General features: G+C 34.0%; 1 protein-coding gene across 1 annotated transcript in view; it reads left to right on the top strand.

Moving 5' to 3' along the window:
• Positions 1 to 24,477, top strand: part of Cwc27 (CWC27 spliceosome-associated protein homolog (S. cerevisiae)) — a 196,313-nt gene that overhangs the window by 9,096 nt on the left and 162,740 nt on the right. Inside the window, exons 3-10 of the mRNA XM_013025301.1 lie at positions 3,555 to 3,667; positions 6,036 to 6,179; positions 7,513 to 7,611; positions 8,632 to 8,735; positions 10,593 to 10,662; positions 21,515 to 21,594; positions 22,477 to 22,510; positions 23,974 to 24,128. Coding sequence (XP_012880755.1) covers positions 3,555 to 3,667; positions 6,036 to 6,179; positions 7,513 to 7,611; positions 8,632 to 8,735; positions 10,593 to 10,662; positions 21,515 to 21,594; positions 22,477 to 22,510; positions 23,974 to 24,128 — 799 coding nt within the window. The remainder of the gene's footprint in view (positions 1 to 3,554; positions 3,668 to 6,035; positions 6,180 to 7,512; positions 7,612 to 8,631; positions 8,736 to 10,592; positions 10,663 to 21,514; positions 21,595 to 22,476; positions 22,511 to 23,973; positions 24,129 to 24,477) is intronic.

Genomic DNA, 24,477 nt, shown 5'->3' with positions numbered 1-24,477 from the left:
TGTCTTTTTTTTTTTTCTGTTGGTCATAGGGCTTGAAGTCAGGGCCTTGGCACTGTCCTAGAGCTTTTCTGCTTAATGCTAGTAATCTACCACTTTGAGCCACAACTCTGCTTCCAGTTCTCTGGTGGTTAGTTGGAGTTAACATCTCATGGACTTTCCTGCCCAGGTTGGCTCTGAACCATGATCCTCAGATTTCAGCCCTTTGAGGAGTTAGGATTACAGGCGTGAGCTACCAGCAGCCATCTGCCTTCACTTTTTTGTTGTTTTCTTCCATCCAAATGACTCTCATGTTCAGAACTCTATTTCTTCCCTCTTAACAGTAATTTATTTAATTGCTTAGTGGACTTGAAACTTCCACTATCAGCTAAACCAAGGTATAACTAAATGTACCAATTTCTTCTCTCAACAGTCTTGACTTTTACCTTGATGGCTATAATTGCCTTTTATCTAGTCTTTTGCTCTCCCCTTCTTTCTTTCCCCTCCATTTGCATATCTGATATCTAAATCTTCAGGCTTCCTACCTTTCCATCTGTGTTTTTCATTATACTAACATGTGGTTTTGGTGATAATTATCTTTATATTTGAACCCTTCCTTCCCACTTGTACTTCCATTCCTATTCTCATACTAGTTTTCCTTTTTTTGGTATATTTTCTCTTATTTTACTTAATTCTACCTATTTTTAAATTATCGGTTCAAAATTCCAGTTTCTGCACTTCACTGTGGTTCTTATCACTATCTCTAGTTTTGTTTTGTTTTGTTTCTAAGATTTCTATCATATAAGGATATTTTTTTCACTTGAATGTTTTTTGTTTCTGAGCAATTTCTTATGGAAGTAAGCATTTCAAATATTTTAATTTTATTACTTTTTTTTTTTTTTTTTTGCTAGTCCTGGGGCTTAAACTCTGGGCCTAGGTGTTGTCTGTGAGCTTCTTTGACTCAAGGCTAGTGCTCTACCACTTGAGCCATAGTACTACTTCCAGCTTTTTCTGAGTAGTTTATTGGAGATAAGAGTCTTGTGGACTTTCTTGCCTTGGCTTGATTCAAGCTGAGAACCTTGGATCACAGCTTCCTGAGGAGCTAGGATTACAGGTGTGAGCCACTGGCCCCTCGCTCAAATATTTTTTGTAGCTTCTTCTTGACTTCTGGAATATATCGTGTATTGTTTAAAATATTGATAGTGATGGATAATCACTGTCCTCCTAAGTTATTCCTGATTTTAAATGTTATTCAGGGTACCAGAAAATAGCCTTTTAGATCAGAAACAAGGTAGAAAAAGAATCCACAACGTTCAGTGGTTGGTATATTTGACTCTCCAAATAATTAAACAAATAGTTATCTACCAAGGAATAAAAAAAATGGGTGTGAGGGGTTGAAGGAGGGAGGGAACAAAGGAGAGGAGAGAGAGAAGAGAAAGGACATCTGCAATGATCATTATTAATAATTGCTATGGCAGGCAGGAAGGAAATAGATTCAGACAGGTAGTTTAGTTAGAGAGACCTCAAATAACTGTCAACAAAGCTAAGAAACAAAAGACAGAAAATTCAGACTTGTTTCTGGTAAGATGTTTTGATGAATCAGAAGCTCAAATTTTACAGGAGAGTGAAATTACAAAAACATTAGAAAGAATGAGTGGTAAAACTGCAACTTATGACCAGGTGAATGGAAGAAACAGAGGGTATCTATTTCTGAGTAAATAGAAAATGAGAGTCTTCTTTTACTGGATGATGATGAAGCTCAATTATAACAGAAAGTTATTCTCTGATGTATAAGAGTACAAGGAAGAAGAAAAGAGAATGGAAAAATAATAAGAAAAATAAGCAGAGTAATTCTCTTAGTTAAACAGTCAGGAGATTGAATTATTTTTTATTGGAAATGCTAGTGTGATGTCTGAAGACTGATTTGACCACAACACTCCTAACTAAAATAAATAAATAAATAAATGATCAAATCAAAGTTTTAAACTGTAATTCAGAGGATCCCATTTTAATTCTTTGTGTGATTTAAATAAGTCATAGTGTACCTAGATCTTGTAACACTCATATCAGTATACCAACTACAACAAAAAGCAATTTCTAGAATATAGAAACAAACAAATAAAAGCATGGGGAAGTAGAACATAGTCCCCTCAATTAAAATTGTGATCACAATTGAAAAGAAGTCTACAATCCAGAAGTATAAAGTTGTAAAACTGTCAATTGAAAAAGTAGGGTAAAAAATTACTGTACAGGTGAGAATGGAAAGTAGTAAAACTAAAGGAAACCAATAGCTCCATTAATAGTTAACTATGATAATTCCATTTGTTCTTATAAAGCATGAGGAGAGAATAAAATTAATTTATGCAGGTGTTCATCTTTTCATCTCTTTTATTCAGCTTTGTCTCTGCATTGTCTGTCTTTTCCAGTTACATTTGATTCTATTTACTAAATAATAGTCATTAATTCCTTAAGAGTAGTGAACATAAATAACTAAATAAATAAGGCACAAGTTAAAAGACATTTCTTTTTTGGGGGGATGGAATTTGAATTTGAATGCAAGATCTCATGTTTTCTAGGCAGATGCACTACTATTTAAGCCATACTTCTGACTCCTTTTGTTTCCATTTTTGAAATCAGGTCTGTTTTTGCCTCAGTGGGTCTAGAACACTATCCTCCTAGGAAAGTTTTAAAGAAAACTTTGAATTACAAAACTGACATAATGAAATACTTAATGGGAATAGGAAGAAAAAGAATAGGATGAAGTGATTTTAAAGTTTGAAACATGAGTAATAAAAACATCTTTCATGTTCCTTCCCTAACATCTAATATATCTGTTTCTTATAGGTCTGGCTTCCTAAATGTTGGAATGATAGTTTCTCCAACTTTCTCCTTTGAGTCCATTCAACATGCTGGCAGTTTGTTGTTTTGGGAAAACAAATCCAATGCTGAACTCAAAATACATATATATGTATATATATACATACATACATACATATTATATATAACATGTTATATAAATATAAATATATATATATATATATATATATATATATTTGTATGTGTGCTCTTACTGGGGCTTGAACTCAGTCTGTCATTCTCCCTTAGTTTATTCACTCAAGCCTAGTTTACTTGATCCACAGATCTATTTCTGCCTTTTTTTTTGGTGGTTAATTAGAGATATAAGTCTCATAAACCCATTTTTTGTTGGTGTTTTGTTTTGTTTTTTGGTAGTTAATTAGAGGCAAAAATCTCACGGACTTTGCTGCTCAAGCAAAGTAGCTAGGGTTACAGCTGTGAGCCAGCAATACTGAGTACAACTTTGCACTGTTTCTTCCCCTCAGTTGAGAACCAATGGTGTTTATCTACCCTCTTAATTTTTATTTTGCAAACAGTAATCCAGAGTTTGAGAATCTTGGTTTATGTACAAAAATGTTCTATGAAGAGTATTTTATAAGTAGTAGGGAAGATATGGTTTTGGTTTGAATATTCTAGAAAATAACTATTATGGCTTTAGTTTTACAGAATTGTAGATATAGTTAATTTTAGAAACTTATATATTAAATTTTTATTTTTTTCAGCGTATTATGACAACACCATCTTTCATAGAGTTGTACCTGGTTTTATAGTCCAAGGAGGAGATCCTACCGGTACAGGGACTGGAGGAGAGTCTATTTATGGAGCTCCATTCAAGGTAAAACTGAGCTATTATTATTGCAAGTCAGCTTCGATTGCTTAATCAAAAGTGATTATGTCCCACAAAAAGAAAAACCATCTCACATAGTATACAAAATCAGCTGTATAAAATTATGCCAGTATAACAGCAGCCATTATGCTGTCAAGCATTCTTTCTGAGTTTCTTATTTCAACCTTTTATGCTAGATTGAATTCAGGTGGAGCTAAAAATGATTTTGGAAAAAAATGTGACTCAGAAAAGAAGGCCCACAGAGCTTATTTCCTGATGTCTATCTAATCTCTGCAGGTTTATAAATGAGAAATTTTTTAGGATATTGCATACGGTATTTTATAATGTTTTATTTACATCATCTGGAATCTGTAGTAGTTTTACTTAGTCTAGTCTGACCAAGTACTTGAGAGAGGGTGGTTTCGACAACAGGATTTCTTTCTCACAGTTCTAGAGGCTGTGAAGTCTGCCAATGTGGCTTCTGTTGAGGTCTCTTCTGTAGCAGATGACTGCCTTCTAGTCTTCACATGGGGAAAAAGAGAGCCAGTTCTGGTGTCTCTTCCAGGAGATAAGCTCTGTTGAAGTAGAGCCCAACTCTCATGTCCTTATTTCATCTTTATTACTCTCAGCACTTCTTCACAAGCTTGGATTGAGTCACATTGGAGGATAGGTCTTCAATATAAAAAATTTGAAGGGCACAATTCAGTCCTTTATAGTAAAATTTATCACCAACTACATAAATAGTTCTCTGTGGCACAAAATGCATACTATAATAGAAAATCACAAGGAGAACAGAAGGAAGAAGAGACATAAAGAAAGTAAGAAAAGAGATGTATTAGTCAAGTATAGGCTAATGGTTCTTAACTGCCAGTAGGGATCTAAGAAAAAAAATTGATAGACCTAAGAGATTAGGAGCAACAGTGGATCCAAGTACACTGAAGTTATGTTTATTATTAATCTCATGGTACCATTATTAAATCCTTTGAGTGAATAAGCAAATCTTCTAAAAGGGGAGTTTTTGAAAACTACACACATACGCTAAGGGAAGGAGTTTCTGGATTTTCTTTTATCTTTTACTGGGTCCTACTGTGACTCTTGAGAAAAATATTTTCACTGATTTCGTTTCCAAATGATAATGGCCTTAAAAATATGAAATGGTCATTAAAGAATCCTCCAATATCACTGTTAAGTATTTTAGATTGTACCAGAGCCATGTCTTATAATTTTAGACCTGTTAGGAAGCATTCCTGTATCCTATTATTTGGTTCTTCCTAATATGAGATTTTTACTTTCTTATTTTCAGGTAACGTAGTTTTCTTGTTAAGTTTTTCAATTGGGTCCTTTTAAATGTACTACACAGTTGTGATCCATTGAATTCAGATCTCTTAAAATTATTTATAAAGGGAAAATGGCTTCTTTTTGCAAAAATAATGAATTACATAGAATGACTAATATATATGATTCCATTGTCAGGTCTAGAGAGAAATTCTACTAAGCTATTAAGGAATCAGTGAAAGAGCCTATGAAGAGGAGAGAACTGCTGTCAACAGCGTATACTTGCTTCTTTGAAGACAGCCAATTGTAACTAATATCTCCTAACTAGTCCCAGTTAGGGGAGATTAAATTTAGGACTTAATAAATGCAGTACAATCAAAGTAACTAATCATGGTGTATTTCTTGAATTAAAAGAAGAAAGTAATTGCTTCTATTACAGTAGGGTGGGGAATAGGATTAAGTGAAGATTTCATAATGTTTCAAAGATAGGTCTCTTAGAAAAATAATAGGACTTACAAATTTAGAGGACTTTGAAGGATGAGAATAAGGCAATGAATTTTTGTTGTTGTTGTTGTTTTTTGGTTGTGGGGCTTGAACTCTAGGCTTGGGTGCTGTCCCTGAGCTCTTCAGCTCAAAGCGAGTGCTCTACCACTTGAGCCACAGTGCTACTTCCAGTTATCTGGTGGTTAATTGGAGATAGGAATCTCATGGAATTTCCTGCCCAGTCTGGCTTTGAACCTCATCTCAGCTTCCTGGGTAGTAGGATTACAGGCATGAGCCAATGATACCTGGCAAAGCAATGAGCTTTAAAAATCTATTCTTCTTTGTGTATCCTCCTCTATTCATAAGTAAACAGAGTTCCATAGAACGGGCTATATATGTTTGTGGCTGAGTATATTTAGAAGATACCTGGAGGCTAGTGAATTTAGGTTTATATACAGAAAGAAGTAGTAAATGTCATGAGAAAACTGATTTGATTATGCTTGAAAAGTAGGTAACCAAACCTGAGCACTTTTCATTAGAAATCATTTTTGTCATTGCTGGTCTGATTGAATATGAAAGGTTTTATGATTGAGGTGTTCACTAAATCTTTATGCTTCAGGATGAATTTCACTCTCGGTTGCGTTTTAATCGGCGAGGTTTGGTTGCAATGGCAAATGCTGGTCCTCATGATAATGGCAGCCAGTTTTTCTTTACACTGGGTCGAGCAGATGAACTTAATAATAAGCACACCATCTTCGGAAAGGTTAGTGGCAAGTCATCCTGTCCTATTCTTTTAAAATCTTAGTTGTTATGTTTCTATGGTACATATGATCAAGTTATTTAACAGCCGCCTTCCTGAAAATATTCCCAATATTTATCTGTTATTTTAATTAGGATGGAATATTAACTGGAAAGGACTACCTGAATTCACTATTGCATGTTTCAAGTCGATCATTTGTTATGACTGCAATGTGTGCTCCCTTTAAAATCAGACTAGTAATATTAGCAGCTATCCCACTCAGCCAATATTGTTTTTAAGATTTTTAGAAAGGCATTCAGGCAGTAACATTTTATAGTTTATATTTTCTATTAGAGGTGAATTAATTTAAACTTAAAGTGGAAGTTATATTAATGTTGAAAGGTTACTGGAAATACTACTTTGAATAGGACTATTTACTCCTGCTAACTTACAATGTCATCTGACAAAATGTTCTTCTACAGAGTTTTCAACGATTTTCTTTAAAAAGCATTCTGAAGGTTTCCTTCTTTCACACTTCTCTCATTTATTCCTGTATGTTTCAATATAAATACATTCCAGTACATTTTAATTCCTAGACATGTTAAACATTAGTAGCTTATCAGCACCCCCTGCTGGTTCAGTATGAATTGCTTTCGTATTTCCTAAGCAGAATGGGTTAGAGAAAACAAACAGTACAGTTGGGAAGTTGGTATTTTAAAATCTTAAGAAATGTTGAATTTAAGAGTGACACAAATAATTAAATTAACATTGTTGCTTAATTCTTAACATTTGCAAGGAAATATATATTGTTCTATTCTTTTGTGTCACTCCCAATACAGGTTTTGACTAAGTTATGCAGAAAATTGATTTTTTAAAATTTATAATTAGAGAGTAATTAGAGACAACAAAGAATATAAAGGTTGTGAATTGGAAAACCACTGTTGCTGGGTCTGTAACTTTTTGAGACTCAGATGTGATGGCTATTGAAAGAGGATAATGATAGTTTGTTTAGTGTGTTTTGGTAGATTAAGTGAGATATTTGCAAAGTATCTATCACATTGTTACTATTTGCTTATTGTAAAATCTAATTTGCTGATGATATTTGCATAAAAGTTGTCATTTATTTTTGTTTTAAGTATTAAGCCTGTAATAGAAAATTTCAAGAAACTTTATTGAGTGATCGAACTTATCTTGCTTTCCCCTTAAAATGAAATTACTTCATTTTAATTATTTATTACATATATTCTGATGTAATAATGTGAAATTCCCTTTCAGTTATTTACAAAAAGTGTTTACAAAAGTTCTCTATTAAAGGATAAATATAACAATTGCAATAATTTATATTTTTACTTGCAAGGTTACAGGGGACACAGTATACAACATGCTGCGGCTCACCGAAGTTGATGTTGATGAAGATGAAAGACCACGAAATCCACACAAAATCAGAAGTAGTGAGGTAGGAGCATGATTATTATGCAATAGAGGACTTATATTGTCATTTAAGAAGAACTAATCATTCACAAGTTGAAACTATTGGATGAAGGTTTATACTAAGTATACCATGATCCTGATTTATTTAAACACAGTATTTAAGTAAGAATGTTTTTGAATGAGGTAGGTAGCTGCACTGATTTTCTAGTAACAGCCTAACCAGAGATGGAGAGATTGACTGAACATCTGTGGTTACAGATGAGGCTGAGCATGAACAACCTGTGACTAGTCAGTGACATAGGAGAAAGAGCACAAGGTTACTATACTTTGAGCATTCTCTTCCTCTGACTCTTCCATGTCTCCATTTCACAAGATATCCTTTAGTTTGTACCTATGAAGTAAAAGAATGGGTAAAAGAATGTTTCTCTTATTTTTTAAAAATAATTTTTCTCTGATTCTTCAACCATCTCTTTAGTGGTCCTAGTCAATGGCAAAAGTAACTTTCTTAGTAATTATGATTTCTCACTTTATTGATTTTTGTTGACCAAGCAACTAAACAAATTTAACATACAAAACAAAACTTTAATTGGGGGGTTTTAAGTTCAAAGATGAAACTTTAGATGATAATCCAATGAATGTAAAGCTCCATTTATAATGGAATGTTATAGGAATTAGGTTTAGTTAGCCCAAAGAAATGATTTCATAGGTGACTTAAAAGTTACCTCATATTGAGGGAGGAAGCAAATTTCTTAAGACTATCTTGGTTTTTCTTCCTTTATCTCATTTAAATTCTCTAATTATCTTTTTTGCTTTTGTAGAATAAGGATAAAATACACTACTTTTATTTAAGTAGCACATAGCTTATTAGGAAGATACAAATAGGTCATGTAAGTATAAGTATTCTGTATAGTTTATTTATCACTAGACTAGTAATGTATATATGAGGACAATTTTAGACTGTAATGTCAATACAATTAATGTTTGTTTTTAATTTTTTGTGGAATTTAAAACTAGAATAACATTTTCAAAATATTTCATTTTGTAGGTTTTGTTTAATCCTTTTGATGACATCATTCCAAGGGAAATTAAAAAGATCAAAAAGGAGAAACCAGAGGAGGAAGTCAAGAAATTGAAACCTAAAGGCACAAAGTAATCAAAGTAGAAATATTCATTTTAAACTTTAAAAGTGGCACTAAGTTAGTTAGTTTGGTTTGGTAGATATTTACTAGTAAGTGAAAAGCCAATTTGAGTGGGGGAGTGTTCAGAATTATGAGTGTGGGTTTTATTTTCAATAGAACATTTCTCATATTTAAATATATTATATAACTTAAACCTAGCTAAAACTGTGCCATCCTAGATGCCATATAAAATTTGTGTAAGATATATATTTAATATAAGTGAGTTAGTGAAAAACTTTGTTTTTTAAAAATTAATAGGTATTCATTATAAAGAATTTGGGAAGCTGGACGATCCTCAGATCTCAGCCTGAGTAACTAGGATTACAGGCGTGAGCCACCAGCACCTGGCAATCTTATAAATATTTTTAAGTAAAGCTGTTTCATTTAGAACTTTGTATTATTTACTGAAGATAGCATTATAAAAATAGACGTTTCTTTTTAAAATAAATTTTAATATTTTGTGACAATGTTCTTCACATTATTAATATTTCATTTTTACTAAAATAGGTAAGAATTGGATTTCAACTTGCTCTTTTACTGAATTACAGCAACACTTTTAGATAAATGTTAGGTTCAGACAATAAGTATAATCCTGACATACCCAGTAAATAAAAAGCAAAGTTTACTAATCTTGCTGAGCTTCAGGTACCTGGTTATGTGAAACAGAGCTTATAACAAATTCAGCATCAAGTCGTTGGGAAGATTAAGTCAGAAAGGTTATGTGCAAGCATCCTATAGTTTTTGCTATTCTTTTTTACTAGAAATTTTAGTTTGTTTTCTTTTTAGTATAGGTATTCAATACATAATAGTTTCTTTTTTTCATATCCTACAAAATAAATAAAGTTGCTTTTATAAGCTAAGTGGTAAGCCAGATAGTTTAGTAAGCACTTGATGATCTGAGGGAAACGCTTCTTTAACTGTACATTTGATTTTCTTTCAGTTTTTATTATTATTATTATTTTTTCATGCTGGTCCTGGGTCTTAAACTCAGGGCCTGCATGCATTCTTTGTGCTTCTTTTGTTCAAGGCTAGAGCTCTACCACTTGAGACATAGCTCTGCTTCCTACTCTTTTATTCTTATGAAAGGTCATTGTTACTATATTCATTTATAATATTACATCTCTGTGATTTATCTTGACAGTAGCTCAAAAGTGTGTGTGTGTGTGTGTGTGTGTGTGTGTGTGTATTTTGTTTTCATGAATAGCAAATATATTAGGGATGATGCGGTAGTCATTTCTTGTAATACATTGTGAAAAAGCATCCTTATTGCCAGATCTTTATTTTTTCTAATATTTGAGAAAGCTTTAATTAATTTATGTATTCTATTTGAGGTGTTTTTTTTTTGTTTCTTGTTTTTTAATTTGAAGGATCAAAGGAGACTTTTCTCCCCATGAATTTAGTATTTTTTTTGGTTTGGAAATTTTGTGTTCTTTATTAATTTTAAAATAAGATATATTTTAAAATAAGATACATTGTTCCATATTTGTGCTGTTTTAGGCATCTGTATTACTTATTCAGAAATTTACATCTTGCCACTAGTTTGGTAAATATCAAAAGCTTAATTATATCCATCTTGCTTGACTCAGTACATAACCATGACCAGGATGGATTTTGGTCACTGGTTCAATATAATATATGAACTATTGATGGCCTGAGTAATATTGTAATATTATCTAAGTAATACCATCTTTAAATAGTCACAATGTACCTCTTTTTAGTCTGTTCTCTTCCTTTGAAAATAGGAAGTGTATGAGTTTTGTCTAACTTTTTCTTCCTAATTTTCTTTTATTTTTTTTGTTTCTTTATTGTGTTTTTTTACTTTTACTAGAAATTTTAGTTTACTTTCATTTGGGGAAGAAGCTGAAGAAGAAGAGGAAGAAGTAAATCGAGTTAGTCAGGTAATTTCTAACTAGCTTGCCTTTCTTCTGAATTATAAAAGATTAGCATCTTACTTTTTCTTATTTTTATATCTTCTCCTCCTGTTTTAGCTAGCACAGCAATTTTAGATACATATTAAGTATAAACTAAATTGCTCTGTGGTGTGTACAACATGAGTTGATTTGCACTCTTAAAATAGTTTATTTTTTATACCAATTGAAACTGGGATTGAAGTTTTTTAATTGGTTTAACTCTAAAATTCAGATTTTAGTTCTATTTTTTAAATCTGATTTGCTAGGTGACAGTTGTTTTTATCATTATTACAATATACAGTCACAGACCAAAACTCATATTCATTTTAATGTTATTTAAATTTATTGCATTTGCTTCGTTAATTCTCATTGCAGCCCGTTGAAATAGTTACTAGTGTTTTGACTTGTGAGTGAATTCAAGTATAGATAAGCTATTAGTATAGTTACCACTGGGTTTGAACCAGTCTAACTAAAATCCATGATTTTGGATTGTATATTGCCTCCTGACCTTTTTATTCTATCAGCCCTTCCCATGATTTTTCCCCAATTTCTGTTTCATTACAAAACTCAATGCTGAAATGTCTATAGCTCCTTCCCATTGTTTGGAACAAATTCTGGTATTTGTTCTCCAGGGAAATCATCTATGAGGCTTTTTATTCACAAAGGCTCTGCTATGCCTTCTTTTCTTGAAAATTAGTGAGCACTGAAACCTAAAGGCTTAGATTCAAAATCTTTATCATGACAGTTAAAACTTAGTAACCTAACTCTGCATACTTGCTTGACAGTCACATATTTCATAACAATATTAACAATAATAACATTGACTGAAAATGAAAAGCACATTCTTGTCACCCTTGTTTTTACTTATTTGTACTAGTGCCTCCGTCATTAGTGAGCATGGTTTGGAGAGGTTAATGTTGGGCATAGAGCAAACATTATGCTTACCTTCCTTCCATTAAGTCTGAATTAAAATGGCATATATAAGAAGTAATTTGGCCGGGTGCCAATAGCTCATGCCTGTAATGTTAGTACTCAGGAGGCTGAGATCTGAGGATCTGGGTTTGAAGCCAGCCAGAGCAGGAAGTAAATGAGACTCATATCTCTAATTAACTACCAAAAACCAGATATAGCACTATGGCTCAAAGTGGCAGAGCATTAGCCTTGATCGTAAGAGCTGAAGGACAGAGCCTAGGCCCTTGAGTTCAAGCCCTATGACCGACCGACCCTCCCCCCGCAAAAAAATAAACAAATTTGGTCATAGTTTTCTTGCTCTTTATAGTATCCCTAAATAATTTATTTGATATTATTGATTCAATTACTTCCTGTCCATACATGAATTTTCTAAACTCTGAGAGATACGGCTGAATAATTTTCTGAATTCTTATCTCTCATTCTTAGTCTCTTTAAGAAATGTCTTTCTGCACTTAAATGTCAAAACTGAATTCATATTTTCATAGAAACCTTTCTCTCTCTCTCTCTCTATATATATATATATATGTATCACCAATCATTCTGCTCACCTTGCTTTCTCAGAAGTCGTCTTCTTTATACCTCCATGCATTAGTTAGCCTTTCCTATTTTGTAATTCAAATTTACACCTCTTCAAAATGAAAGATTTACTACATGTCATGATTATATGGGTTCAATCTGGGAATTACCAGGGTTCCCTTTCATTAATATCTAAAGATGTCAAGTTCTTCCAGGTGTCAGTGGCTCACATATGTGATCCTGGCTACTCAGGATGAAGAGATTGGGAGGATCATGGTTCTAGTGCAGCCTAGGCAAAAGGCTCTTGAGACTCAGTTTCAACTAATACCTATGCATGGTGGGATGCATCCTGCAATAGCAGGGAGCATGAATAGGAGGATCATGGTCTAGATTGATATAAGCAAGAAGTGGGACCCTATCTTAAAAATAACCAGAGCAAAAGGGCTGGATGTATGGCTCAAGTGATGTATCTTCTCTCTAGCAAGTGTATAGCCCTGAGTTCAAGCTTCAGTAGTCTCCCTATCCCCCCCAAAATCAAGATCTGCAGGGCATTATGACACACACCTGAAATCCCAGCATTGGGAGGCACAAACAGGAAGATCGCAAGTTTGAGGCCACCTTGGGCTATATAGCAAGACCTTGTCCTAAACACCAAAATGTCTAAATGTGAAGTTGCCTGCATACTATCACATTGCTCATTCATTTTTCTTTTGTTCTGGATGAAGTATGCTTTCTTTCTTTGTCTGCTGTTGCTTATTTGTTTGTTTTGGCTGGGCTACAGTTTTATCTCAGAGCCTCAGGCTTACTAAGCCAACATGTTTTGCACTGGTTATTTCCAAGGTAGTGTCTTGCCTTGTGCCCTTGCTATCCTGGTCTGCATACCTCCTATTTATGCTTCCCTTTGTCACTAGGATAGAAGATGTGTCCCATTGTGCCCAGCCACTGGTTGAGAAGTATAGTTAACTCTTATGCTGGGACTGGCCTCAAACCATAATCCCTTGATCTCTACCTCCCAAGTACTTAGGGTAACAGGCTGGAGACAACACTCTTGGCTTATCTACATTTTAGCTTTTTCTTTAACATTTGGCTTTAGTATTACCTCCTGATTACTTCTACTTCCACTCCCCACTCCCACCCCCCAGCAAACTTTAACCAAGCCTGGACTAGAAATTTATTCCAGTCGTAATTTTCCTATGCTCTCAAGCACTATATCTGTAGTATTACTGTGATTTATTTTATTCATCTTCTAACTCTGCTCAATACTTAGTTTATGTAGTTGCTACAAAAGTCATGTTAAATAGAGGTTATTCTTCTTTTATAGCTAGAGAAATCAGTACTCAGAGAGGTTAAATTGCTTGTTTAGATATGTAGGCCATCGAGCCAGAATTTTGGACTTAAGAGTTTTTTTTTTTAACTAGTTAAGTCTGTAACATGATTGTGGATGATGAAAAAGCTATTTCTCTCAAGACCAAGCCATATAAGACACTGCAGAGAAATTTCATTGGTAATACACCATTCTGGGTTGAAGCTGCAGTTGCCTCCTCAGTAGGCTGAGCAGCTGTGGAGAGCAAGGATAGGAGAAATGAGTTGATTTATGCCTATTTGTGTAAAAATTAAGTTTCTGTTCTACTGGAATCTTTGTTCACTTTCATCTTGAAATAAACTTCAGGAGAGATTTATTTCAATTTTTCTATTCCTAATAAATGCATTTAAATATTCAAAAATTATTTTTATTCTGCTGCTTTCTACTGTAAAAGTTAAAATAAAAACGTGTTGAAATTATACTGAATATTGTAAACTTACCCTCCAAAGGCAATCTGTATTTGGTCTAAGATTCAATATGAAAAGATACTAGCAACATAATACCAGGGACCTCTTTATTTTCTGTCTTCACCCTGAAAAACATTCCCAACAAGGTTGCAAAGGCTAAATTTTCCTCTCTGCCAAGAAATTACAACTCACAGTTAATTATCAAATGAGTATTATTATCCTAATATTGTGCTATTATATTTCTCTCATCTGATTCTTTAATAGATGAGGGGGTTTAATGTGATATAGTTTCTGTCAGATCCATATCTTTAAGCTTGCTTTCCTTATTTTCTGCAGTTGCCTACTAGACGCCTTTCTATGTGAATAGCTCACTAGCTGGCCCTGGCCAGCATCACTCCATTTATTCTCTGCTTTGTGTAGCTTTTGGGCTACAATCTCCTCGAAGGTAAATTCTGTTCATCTTTGACTGAAGTGTCTTGGAGTAGAAATAGCTTGGAATTTGGATCATATAAACATATGACAACTTTACTTTCCAATAATGATGTGTGATTTTGTATAACTTCATCTTTCTGAACTTCAATTGTTCTTTCTGTAACAGAATTGCATATTATGCACATTTCTTTTTATTTATTTATTTTTATTGTGAAAATACTGTACAGAGGGGTTACAAATACATGGCCAAGATAATGAGTACATTTCTTATCAAGCATTGTAGCCTCCTCCTTTGTTTTCCCTTCCCATCTCTTCCCATCCTCCTCCCGCCCCCCACCCAATCCTCCCCACTCCCCCCGACCACCAAAGTTGTAAAGTTTGTTTTCGACCTAATGACTTGTACATCTCATTGTTGCAATGGGTCCACACTGTATCCCTATTTAAACGATTTGTTTTTCCCCTTCCCCTCCACAAATTATACCGACATCAAATACAGTGAATGTGTATATGTATGTATACACACTATACATACCACCACTTAGGGTTAAGAATTAAGGACATGGCTAGTTTTTATTTTAACACACTTCCGAATTTTGAATGTCAAATGTTTTAAAATAGAACAGTATATGTTGTAATTGGCATATAGCTGTTTTGTCTACTTTTTGTCAAATAAGTAAGTTTGAGAAAAATGGGACAAAAATATTGAAATTTACTGGCTTAATGGAAAGCAATTGCTGTTGAGTACATGAGATAGATTCTGGAAGAAAAATGTGAATACAAGTGTATTTTTGTTTATTTAATTTATATGCAGGTCTTCAAATTATGATCATGCCTCATACATTTTACAGTTGTTTTTGTGGTAAAATGTAATCTTGAAAAGAAAAAGGAAGGCAAGTTGCTTTTTTTAAATTTAGCTTTACTATTTTCAAATGCATGAAATAACTAGTGCCAAAGCCAGTAACTAAGTTTTTAAATTGCTAAAAACAACTTGTAGTTTCAGTGGCTGAATGAAATTAAATATTTCTATAGGGTTTAAAATAATTTTCATTAGTCAGTTGCTTATCAAGTTTCCTTTTTAGGTGGCTCTATAGTGTTAAGCTTTTTCCCAGAACCTTTCTGACTGATCACAAGTTAATAGCCGGTACAGTCTAAATTGCAGCTTTGCTTTATGTCAGAGTCCACTCTGGTTTATGGATTATCGGGGTGGGATTTCAGCCACTCCTTCACCCCATTCACATGGCTTAACTTTCCTTCATTACTGTATCTTTCTATTACCTGATAAAATCTCTTTAGAGCCATAGAATTTTATAGCATAGAGGGGTCCTAGTTCACCTTCCTTTCTTAATAAATGAGGAAGCAGACTGGTTAAGTGACTTGCCAGATTAACTTCATTTCTTTTTTGATAGGATTTTTTTTTGATAGAAAGATGCCTTAATAATAGTATCTTGAGTTCAGAAAAGCACACTATTAGACTTTGTCATGATGTTCTCCTGGGCAGTGTGAAGAAATGTGACCTGGGAGTAATACAGTCAGACTTGTAGCTAACTGAATGCTTCTGCCCAAATAGTGCTTTGTTGCCAAACTGTGCCTGAGTTTTTGAACAATGAAGTTGAAATGTAATAGGAGTAAATGTAAAGTTTTACTTCCATTCAATAAAGTCAACTGAGTATATATGACTTAGTAAGTCCTAGATGAATTACTTAGTATAAACCCTTGTCTAGAATAAAGAGTTTAACATTTTCTTTATTGTTTAGATCACAGTTGCAGCATTTACATATTTTGTTCCAGCAAACTCATTACAGCTGTCAGAAGGAAGGTAGTGAGAAAGATGGAGTTTAAGCTAAAAGCTAATTCACACAGGGAGTAGTTGAGGAGCAGAAAAACTTGGTGAAGTAAAAATTGACTCACAATAAGAGCTCAGACTTCAAATATCTGAAGAAAATTGTATCTGTAAGATCCCTTTCCTCATACTACTTTCTTAATAGTTCAATTTTATTTTGATTTGTATCCTTTTATATAACATATAGAAATATTAAACATATTCCCAAATAAAAGCTTATAATCACACAGTGGTTTTCATGAGACAGATTACATCAAGTGGCAGGCCCATTATAAAAGTTTTTCAGTAGCTAGATTTTAAAAGAGCAGTCAAATTGTCCTTGTTCACAGCTATACAGGGAGTATGTCTCTTCCTATAAGACATGTTAACATTTTTACTTCAAACTCAGAGTTATAAAAGAGTTTTTTTCCCTCATCCAGGCAAAATTAAATTGATAGACAGTAGGTAAACCACTTTCTGGATTAATTAGAATGTTTTTCCTATTCTAGTTTATCTAGTTTATTCTAGTTTATCCTTCAATGTTAGGAGACTGCTATGAGCAAAGTATAGAGAGGACTGCCAGTCTGCTAGCACAGAGGCCATCATAGTGTTAGTCTTATTTGTAAAGTATTTGGCACATCAAATTGTATTCAAATGTACTTACTTTTCTAGTTCTTCAATGATTTTTTGAATTCATATATATAGACATCTATCTATCTATCTATCTATCTATCTACCTACCTACCTACCTACTACCTACCTACCTACCTACCTACCTACCTATCTATCTAGTTTCCTATTACTGTTCTAACATTGATGCAAATTTAGTACTCTGAAACAAAACAAACAGTATTTTAGTATTCAGGGGATTAGAAGTCTGAAATAAGCTTTTTTGGGTTATGTGCAGGTATTGGCAGGGCTGCCTTTTTTCAAGAGGCTCTGGGGAAAATTAATTTCCTTTTCTTTTTCTAACTTCTAGAAACTTTCTGTGTTGCTTGGCATGGCCCCATCTTCTACCTTCAAAGCCATCAATAACTGATAAAGTCTTTTTCTCATTGTATCACCCTGACTCTGATTCTCTTTCTATGACTTCTAAGCACTCTGTGATTACATGAGATCTATTCTGATAATCCAAGATAAACTGCCCACCTTGAATTTTTTAATGTACCTTCAGAGTTCCTTTGTTATGTAAGGTAGCATATTCACAAGTTCTTGGGCTTAGGACAAGGACATCATTGGGAGCCATAAATCTGTCTTCCAAATCTGTCTTTCTAGATTTGAAATAAGTTTATATATATATATATATGTATATATATGTATGTATGTCTTAACAGAACTTATTTGTAGCTCATTTGTAGTTCCAGAAGATAGAACTATAGTTGATTGCATGGTTAGAAGTTATACACAGCTTTTTCCTCTAGTTGGAGTATTTTTCTAATGCTAAAAGCATGCACACATGTGTGTGCATCTGTGAGTATGTGTGTTAATAAGCTCCTTTTAGTACAGAAACATGGATTAACACGTTAGCACTGATATCTTGAAGATCCTGCATTCAGTGGGAGACTATATTTAATTACACATAAAAAAATCTCTATTTATATGCATGCATGCGTCTGTGTGTATGTACATGTGCGTGTACACGCACAAGTGTGTGTTTTGTGTGTGTGTGTGTGTGTGTGTGTGGTTTTAAGCATTACAAATTTATTATCTTGCAGTTTTGGAGGCCAAAAGTTCAAAATTGATTTGGTAGAAGTTGAGGAATGCTATTTTGTCTACCACAAAGCCATTGAGATTTGAGTGGTTTTGTTATATGGCAATATCATGACAAAACCATAACATCTAAAACCAAATTACTCTGTGTTTATTTTGGTTTTGGCCTAGATGTTGATCCCTTTATTAAATAAGGCAAAGGAGAAGGGAAGTGGGAGGAGGAAAAGAAGAGAGATCTTATATATGTATAACAATTGGGCATATGATTGTGGGAACTCGAGTCCAAAATATGTACAGTAGACTTGGGAATAATTAATGAGTCCAAAGTCTGCAGGGTGGAAAATCAGGCAGAAATTTGTATGTTACAATTTTAAAGCAGAATTGCCTTTTTGGGGAATCCTCAGACTCGCCCTTAAGGTCTTCAGTTGCTTAGATAAGGCCTGTTCACATTTTGGAGGGTTGTCTCAAAGCTTAAACATTTAAATGTCTAAAGCATTTAAAAAATATTTTCTTATACATCTAGACAGATGTCGACTGAAAAATTAGGCCCCATGGCTTAGATAGGCTGTCACATAAAATTAGCTACTACACCAGACCTTCTAGCTTCCTGTTCCATGTTGTTCTTCTGTACCACTTTATCTCTGTCTTTCTATTTTCTTTCCTCCATTCCTCCCTTCTTCTGATATTCTATTTAGTTCTTGTTTTGCTGCAGCTTTATTCTGTATTATGAACTTCTGATAATAATGTAAATTTCCCCTATTTCCTTTGAAGATCATTTTTAGATTTGTTTGCAGACAGTTTTGAATTTGTTTGGGATTCTTGGCACTGAATTCACTAAGTATATTTAGTGTGTTTTTCTGCCAGGTAAACTTTTTAGGCCTGAGGCCATTCAGAGAGATTAGGCATTAAAGATAGTCAATTTATTGGGATTATAGGCATGTACTGTCACAGTTGAGAAGAACCTTTTTTTTTTTCAATTTTTAGGAGACAGTACTGAGTATTGATCTCAAGGATTACATACTGTTCCTTATCTTTTTTACTTAAGGCTAGCACTCTACAGTGGTTTTATGAAGATAAGAGTCTCTTAAACTTTGTTACCTGGGCTGGCTTTAAACCTCTATCCTCACATCTCAGCCTCTTGAGCAGCTATGATTATAGCCATGAGCCACTGGCATCTTCTAAGAACCTTGTTTCACCATTATTAATAATTTAAACTTCATGGTAAATTTTGTATATATTTGCATATGCAACATGATGGTTTAAAATATGTAAATAGATTAAGTGAGCTAATTAACATGCACATTACCGCTCATTTTTTGTGTATGATAAGAACAAAAAATCATTGTGATTTTTGACATACAAGACTTATTTAAAAATAACTAGATGCTTATGATTGTGATTCCAGGAGGGAGCCAGGTAGAAAAAATGCATAATTAAATTTATAATTCCTGAAGATAACCTGAGGGCTAGAGAAAGGAATGTTAGGAAGACAAAGGCTTGAATAATAGATGTTCAGATTTATTATAGTTTAGATCACTTTGTGCTCAGTTTTATACATATTCACTCCTTTTGTGTAAAATAGCCAAGAGTACCATTTCCATTTTGAAGATCAACATTCTGAAGAAGTCATTCTATATATATATATATATATTTTTTTTTTTTTTTTCTCAGTTGTGGGCTTGAACTTTGGGCCTGGGTGCTGTCCCTCAGCTCTTCAGCTCAAGCCGAGCGCTCTATCACTTGAGCTACAACACCACTTCCGGTTTCCTGGTGGTTTATTGGAGATAGGAGTCTCACAGTCTCTCCTGCCCGGGCTGGCTTTGAACTGCGATCCTCAGATCTCAGCCTCCTGAGTAGCTAGGATTACAGGTGTGAGCCACCAGCGCCCGGCTTCATTCTATATTTTTAATAATAGTACAAGTTGTGGGATAAAACTTGTAAACTCAGGGAATATTAGATCTTAAAACGTACATGGTCCAACTACTTCCTCTTTGTTATTTTGACACAGAGTCTGAAGATGTCACCCAGCTTGGTGTCAAACTTTAGAGCTCAGATGAACTTTCCACATCAGCCTTTCAAGTACCTGTGACTACAGCTATAGTTGGCCACGTCTGGCTACATTTTTCTTACCTTATGTTATTTTTCTACACTGCTTCTGATTTTGAACAGTTTTTATAGTTGGACAAAGATGCAATCCAACAATTAGTTGACATTTTCCTTTTCATAACTCCTTAGTTTTAACAAAGACTGTGGAGTTAATAGTATAGACTAAATTACAATTAAAAGTATATTTAGATGTACTGTTTGAGAAACACTTTTTGTTTTGTCTGGTAAAACTGGACTGTAACCATGTATTAATTGATTAGATCTTTAAAGCCCAGAGAACTTCATGATAATATAGAAAAGTTTTGGCCTATTATTTTTGTCATGGAAGTATATTTTTGAAGGTATACACCTGTCAAATTAAAGGGCTGTTCTCAAAATTAACAGTGGGGCCCGGTGCCAGGGTTGCTGTTTCCTGTCATGTGGTGGGGAAGTCTGTAGGATGTGAGATTCCAGCTCTGAAATCCAGCCAGTGTTCTGGGTCTGAAGTGGGCGGGGCAATAGAAAAAGAAAAATAGCACATTTAGATTTTTTTGTGCATTATTGCTATTAGGAAGATCTGAATTTAAGTCCTAGGCCCAGTTCCATTCACTGGCTTGTGACTCCTAAGAAACCAATCTCTTTATTCATCTATAAAACAGGGCTAATGATGACCACTTCATATTCTTTAATTTAGAGAGAGAGAGGGATTATGAATGTTAGACATAACTGTAGCATGATGCCTGGCATACAGCCTGTACTTGATAAATTAAAATAATAGCATCCATGGTAGTGATTTTTAGTTTCGTTTCCTATAGTAACTTCTTACACGATTGCTCTAGTTCTGTCTTCTTTTTATGCCTATTTCCATACTATAATGGAAATGTATTGAGAACATGAACTTTGAAATTATGAAATTTAATAAATTTTTAGACCCTGATGAATGCCCTATGCTTGGGGGTCTTCTAAGTAGCTTGTTACCATTTTAAAAATAGCACCTTATAAGTATCTTTATCTGATATTTTTAGGTATATTTTAAAAAGTGATTCATAGTATATATTACTTTCAAATTATTCTTCTTATTTATCTTCTAGGTTCTTATATATTGGTTATAAAATTAATTAGCTATATGTAAATCGTGAAGATTTAGGTCAGAATTGGTCATCAGTAGACTGACTTATTTTTAATGATGTATCAGTTTGTGGAGAAAGAAAAAAAGATGTTTCCAAATAGTAGTTTTGATAGAGCACACCTACAATTCTACTTTTTGGAGATTTAGGCAGGAGGACTACAAGTTCAATGCTACCTAGTTAATGAGACCTGGTCTTAAAAACAATGTTTTGAAATAAATTAAGTAAGATCATTGTTATCAGTCAATGAAGTGATAATTGAGTTATCAGTCCATTTTAGTTTTTCCTGAATGTTTTAGAGACGTATCTTTTATTAAACACATCAATACTAGCTTTTATGTAACGACTATCTTGTGCTTCTGGAAAACTGTTTGTTTTTCCACTAATGGTATTGTAAATCTTTTTCCAGAGCATGAAGGGCAAAAGTAAAAGCAGTCATGATCTCCTTAAGGATGATCCACATCTCAGTTCTGTTCCAGTTGTTGACAGGTTAGTATGATGCTGGTGTGAGCTTAAGTTCTTATTTTCAAGCTCAGATTCTTTTCTTCCTTCCTTTATTAGTAAATACTCAGAGTCCATAAATCCAAATTTAGAAACCTAGTTAAAAGATCAAACAAACAAACCATATTTTGATAAAAAGCTGTAGAGCCTCTAGCATGATGTCACTTTCAGTCTTCTTTCTGGCTACTTCTGTTGAAGTAATTACTCTTAAAATTATTAGTTTATATCATCTTAGGATAGTGTGATTACTGGAAAGTTGTTTGTTTTAACAGTTGAATATTTAATTGCACGTTGCTTTGCTTTTTGTTGAAGTGTTCTTGTCTCAGTTGGTATGATGGGCAAGCAAATCAGAGTGTAAGGTTTTGGGAAGAAGTTACTATATTTTAGGCCAATTCACTGAGTAAACATTGTCACATAAACTCAGGTGTTAAGAGGTTAAGGTTAAGAGGTGTTACTGTCTTTGTTGCTTCTTACTGAGAAGGGAAGATGTCTTAATGCAGATGATATATTAGGCCAGTGTCTTAAAAAGGGGATCTAAAATAGTATTGGAATACTGAGTTCAGCTCATTTTTAATTCCAAAAGTCTTTTCTTAGGATCTTTTTTATTAGAAAAAAATTGTTTTCTGCAGACAAAATATCCTTATGGATTTTTTTAAAGCCTTTGTTAAAAATCCAGTGATTTCGCATATCTGCTACTGGAGCATACATCTTATTCTGCCTATAAATATCAACTCAGTTGTAAGACATTTCCTCTGCTCTACAGTGCTGTTTTGAGATTCGTATATAGAAGTGAGTTTTTGGAATATGAATCCTAACAATTAGTAAAAAAATTACTTTGAAGGTAACATTCCTTTTACTTATTTTTTGTAGTGAAAAAGGTGATACAACAGAAGATTTGGATGATGTAAGTATTCATTTTATGTAAATACAGCTTGAATTTATAGAAAGCTGACATTTTTCCAAAATAAAATATTTTCCTTAAAAGTAACACTTTATATTAATATTTGTGCAGTTTTGAAAAAAAATTAGTTCTTAAGAATTACCTTAACATCTTGTTGAAAACATTCACAGTTTCTCTCACTAGAGGTTTTGGTTTACTGACTCTGCAATAGGGGCTGAGACTAAACATATAGCCATGTAAGAATGCTAATAACCTGATATCCAAGACCACTATTCTTGGGGTTCACAAGCCTCACTCAAGAATAATGCTTTACCATGACTCACTAGGTCTAATAATCACAAGAGCAAAATGATCCACTTAGTATAGATTGTTCCTTCTTTTCTCTCTTTTATGTCTTCTTCAATTATTAATGCTAAAGGTCTTCTGAAAGTTAAAGATATATCGGTAAACAAAGCAAGCAAGAATTTTAGCCCTCAAGGAGTATTTCCTTCATTATATGAGAAACAGTAATCATAAATAATAAGCACATTTGGAAAGGAAGCCTCTGAAGGGGGCATAGAAAGAATTAGAGGCGGGAAAGTGATTATACCATTTCTTAGAACTAGCAAGAAAAACATCACTGAGAGGTTAGCATATGAACAAAGGGTGAAAGAAAGCGAAGGGCAAGAAGATGGATATCTACAAGAAGAGTATTTCAGGCTAGAAAGAACAACTGCAGAGTTGACTAGTGTTGCTGAGCTAGAGTTCTAGAATATGTCAGAGACAGGTAAAGGCTTTGAGTGAATTGGTGATCCATTGACGTTTTTTAAGAATACTGATACCTATAATTTAGGTTATAGGTATAAATCTCAGCTTCTTCACTATATCTGTTCTCCTTGAATTAACCTGTCAGTATGTTAGCCAAGTGCCTCAAGAAACACAGTGTCCACTGGCATAAGAGTAGAAATGTTGGGCTGGGAAGGTGGTTCAGTGGTAGAGTGCTTGCCTTGAATGCATGAGGCCCTAGGTTCGATTCTTCAGCACCACATAAGCAGAAAATAAAAAAGCCAGAAGTGGCACTGTGGCTCAAGTGGTAGAGCACTAGCCTTAAACTGAAGAGCTGAGGGACAGCACCCAGGCCCAGAGTTCAGACCCCATGACCGGACCCCCCCCCCTAAAAAAAGAGTAGAAATGTTGATAGACACAATATACAGACATAATATATAGAGGGAGCAATCTGTTAGAGAGGCTGGACATACATTGAGCAAATAACTCTTCCTGAGTTATTCTTATTCTCACATAGTAAGACCATAGGGGTATTCCCACCTGGAGAAGATTCTTTTGAACATTTCTGGTTAAAAAAAAAACAAAGCAAAGGGAAACAAAGCAAGACAAACCTGGACTATACAATGAGAGTCAGAGATAAATCTGTGGAAATGAAAGGAAAATAGAATGTCTGGCAGATACTCAGTTTCAGTTTTTTTCAGGATGGAGAAGATGAATGTGGAGGAGATGAGTATATTGACAGTGATGAGAAGAACCTGTTGAGAGAAAGAATTGCAAAGAAATTAAAAAAGGACATAAGTACAAATGTGAAATCAGCTGGAGAGGGAGAAGTGGAGGAGAAACCAGTGAGCCGCAGGTGAGTCGGCTGTTAGGCTTCTGGGTATCAGAACTTTTATCTTTTTACACTTTGACTCAACTGAGATTCAGTGGTTTATTATACTAATTTTCTATTAAACAGATTTATTATTTGGTAATATTTTGATAAATCTAACAGTGGTACAGATTGGCCTGTTTGGAGAAAAGAGACCAGGCTTAAATACGTATCTTTTAAAAATGACTCTCCATACTTTTACATATAGCTATTGTGTTTGTCTGATACCAATGAGAACACTTGAGTAATTTGCATTAAAAGGAAAGAGAGGGCCTCAAAATAATTTAGGTGAGTAAAATATGTCAAAACTTGTGAATAAACTGTATGGGTCCAA

Source organism: Dipodomys ordii, unplaced genomic scaffold (assembly GCF_000151885.1).
Source record: "Dipodomys ordii isolate 6190 unplaced genomic scaffold, Dord_2.0 Scaffold83, whole genome shotgun sequence".
NCBI lineage: Eukaryota > Metazoa > Chordata > Mammalia > Rodentia > Heteromyidae > Dipodomys > Dipodomys ordii.
Note: the sequence above shows the minus strand (reverse complement) of the source record. Positions and strands in the feature narration are given on the sequence as shown.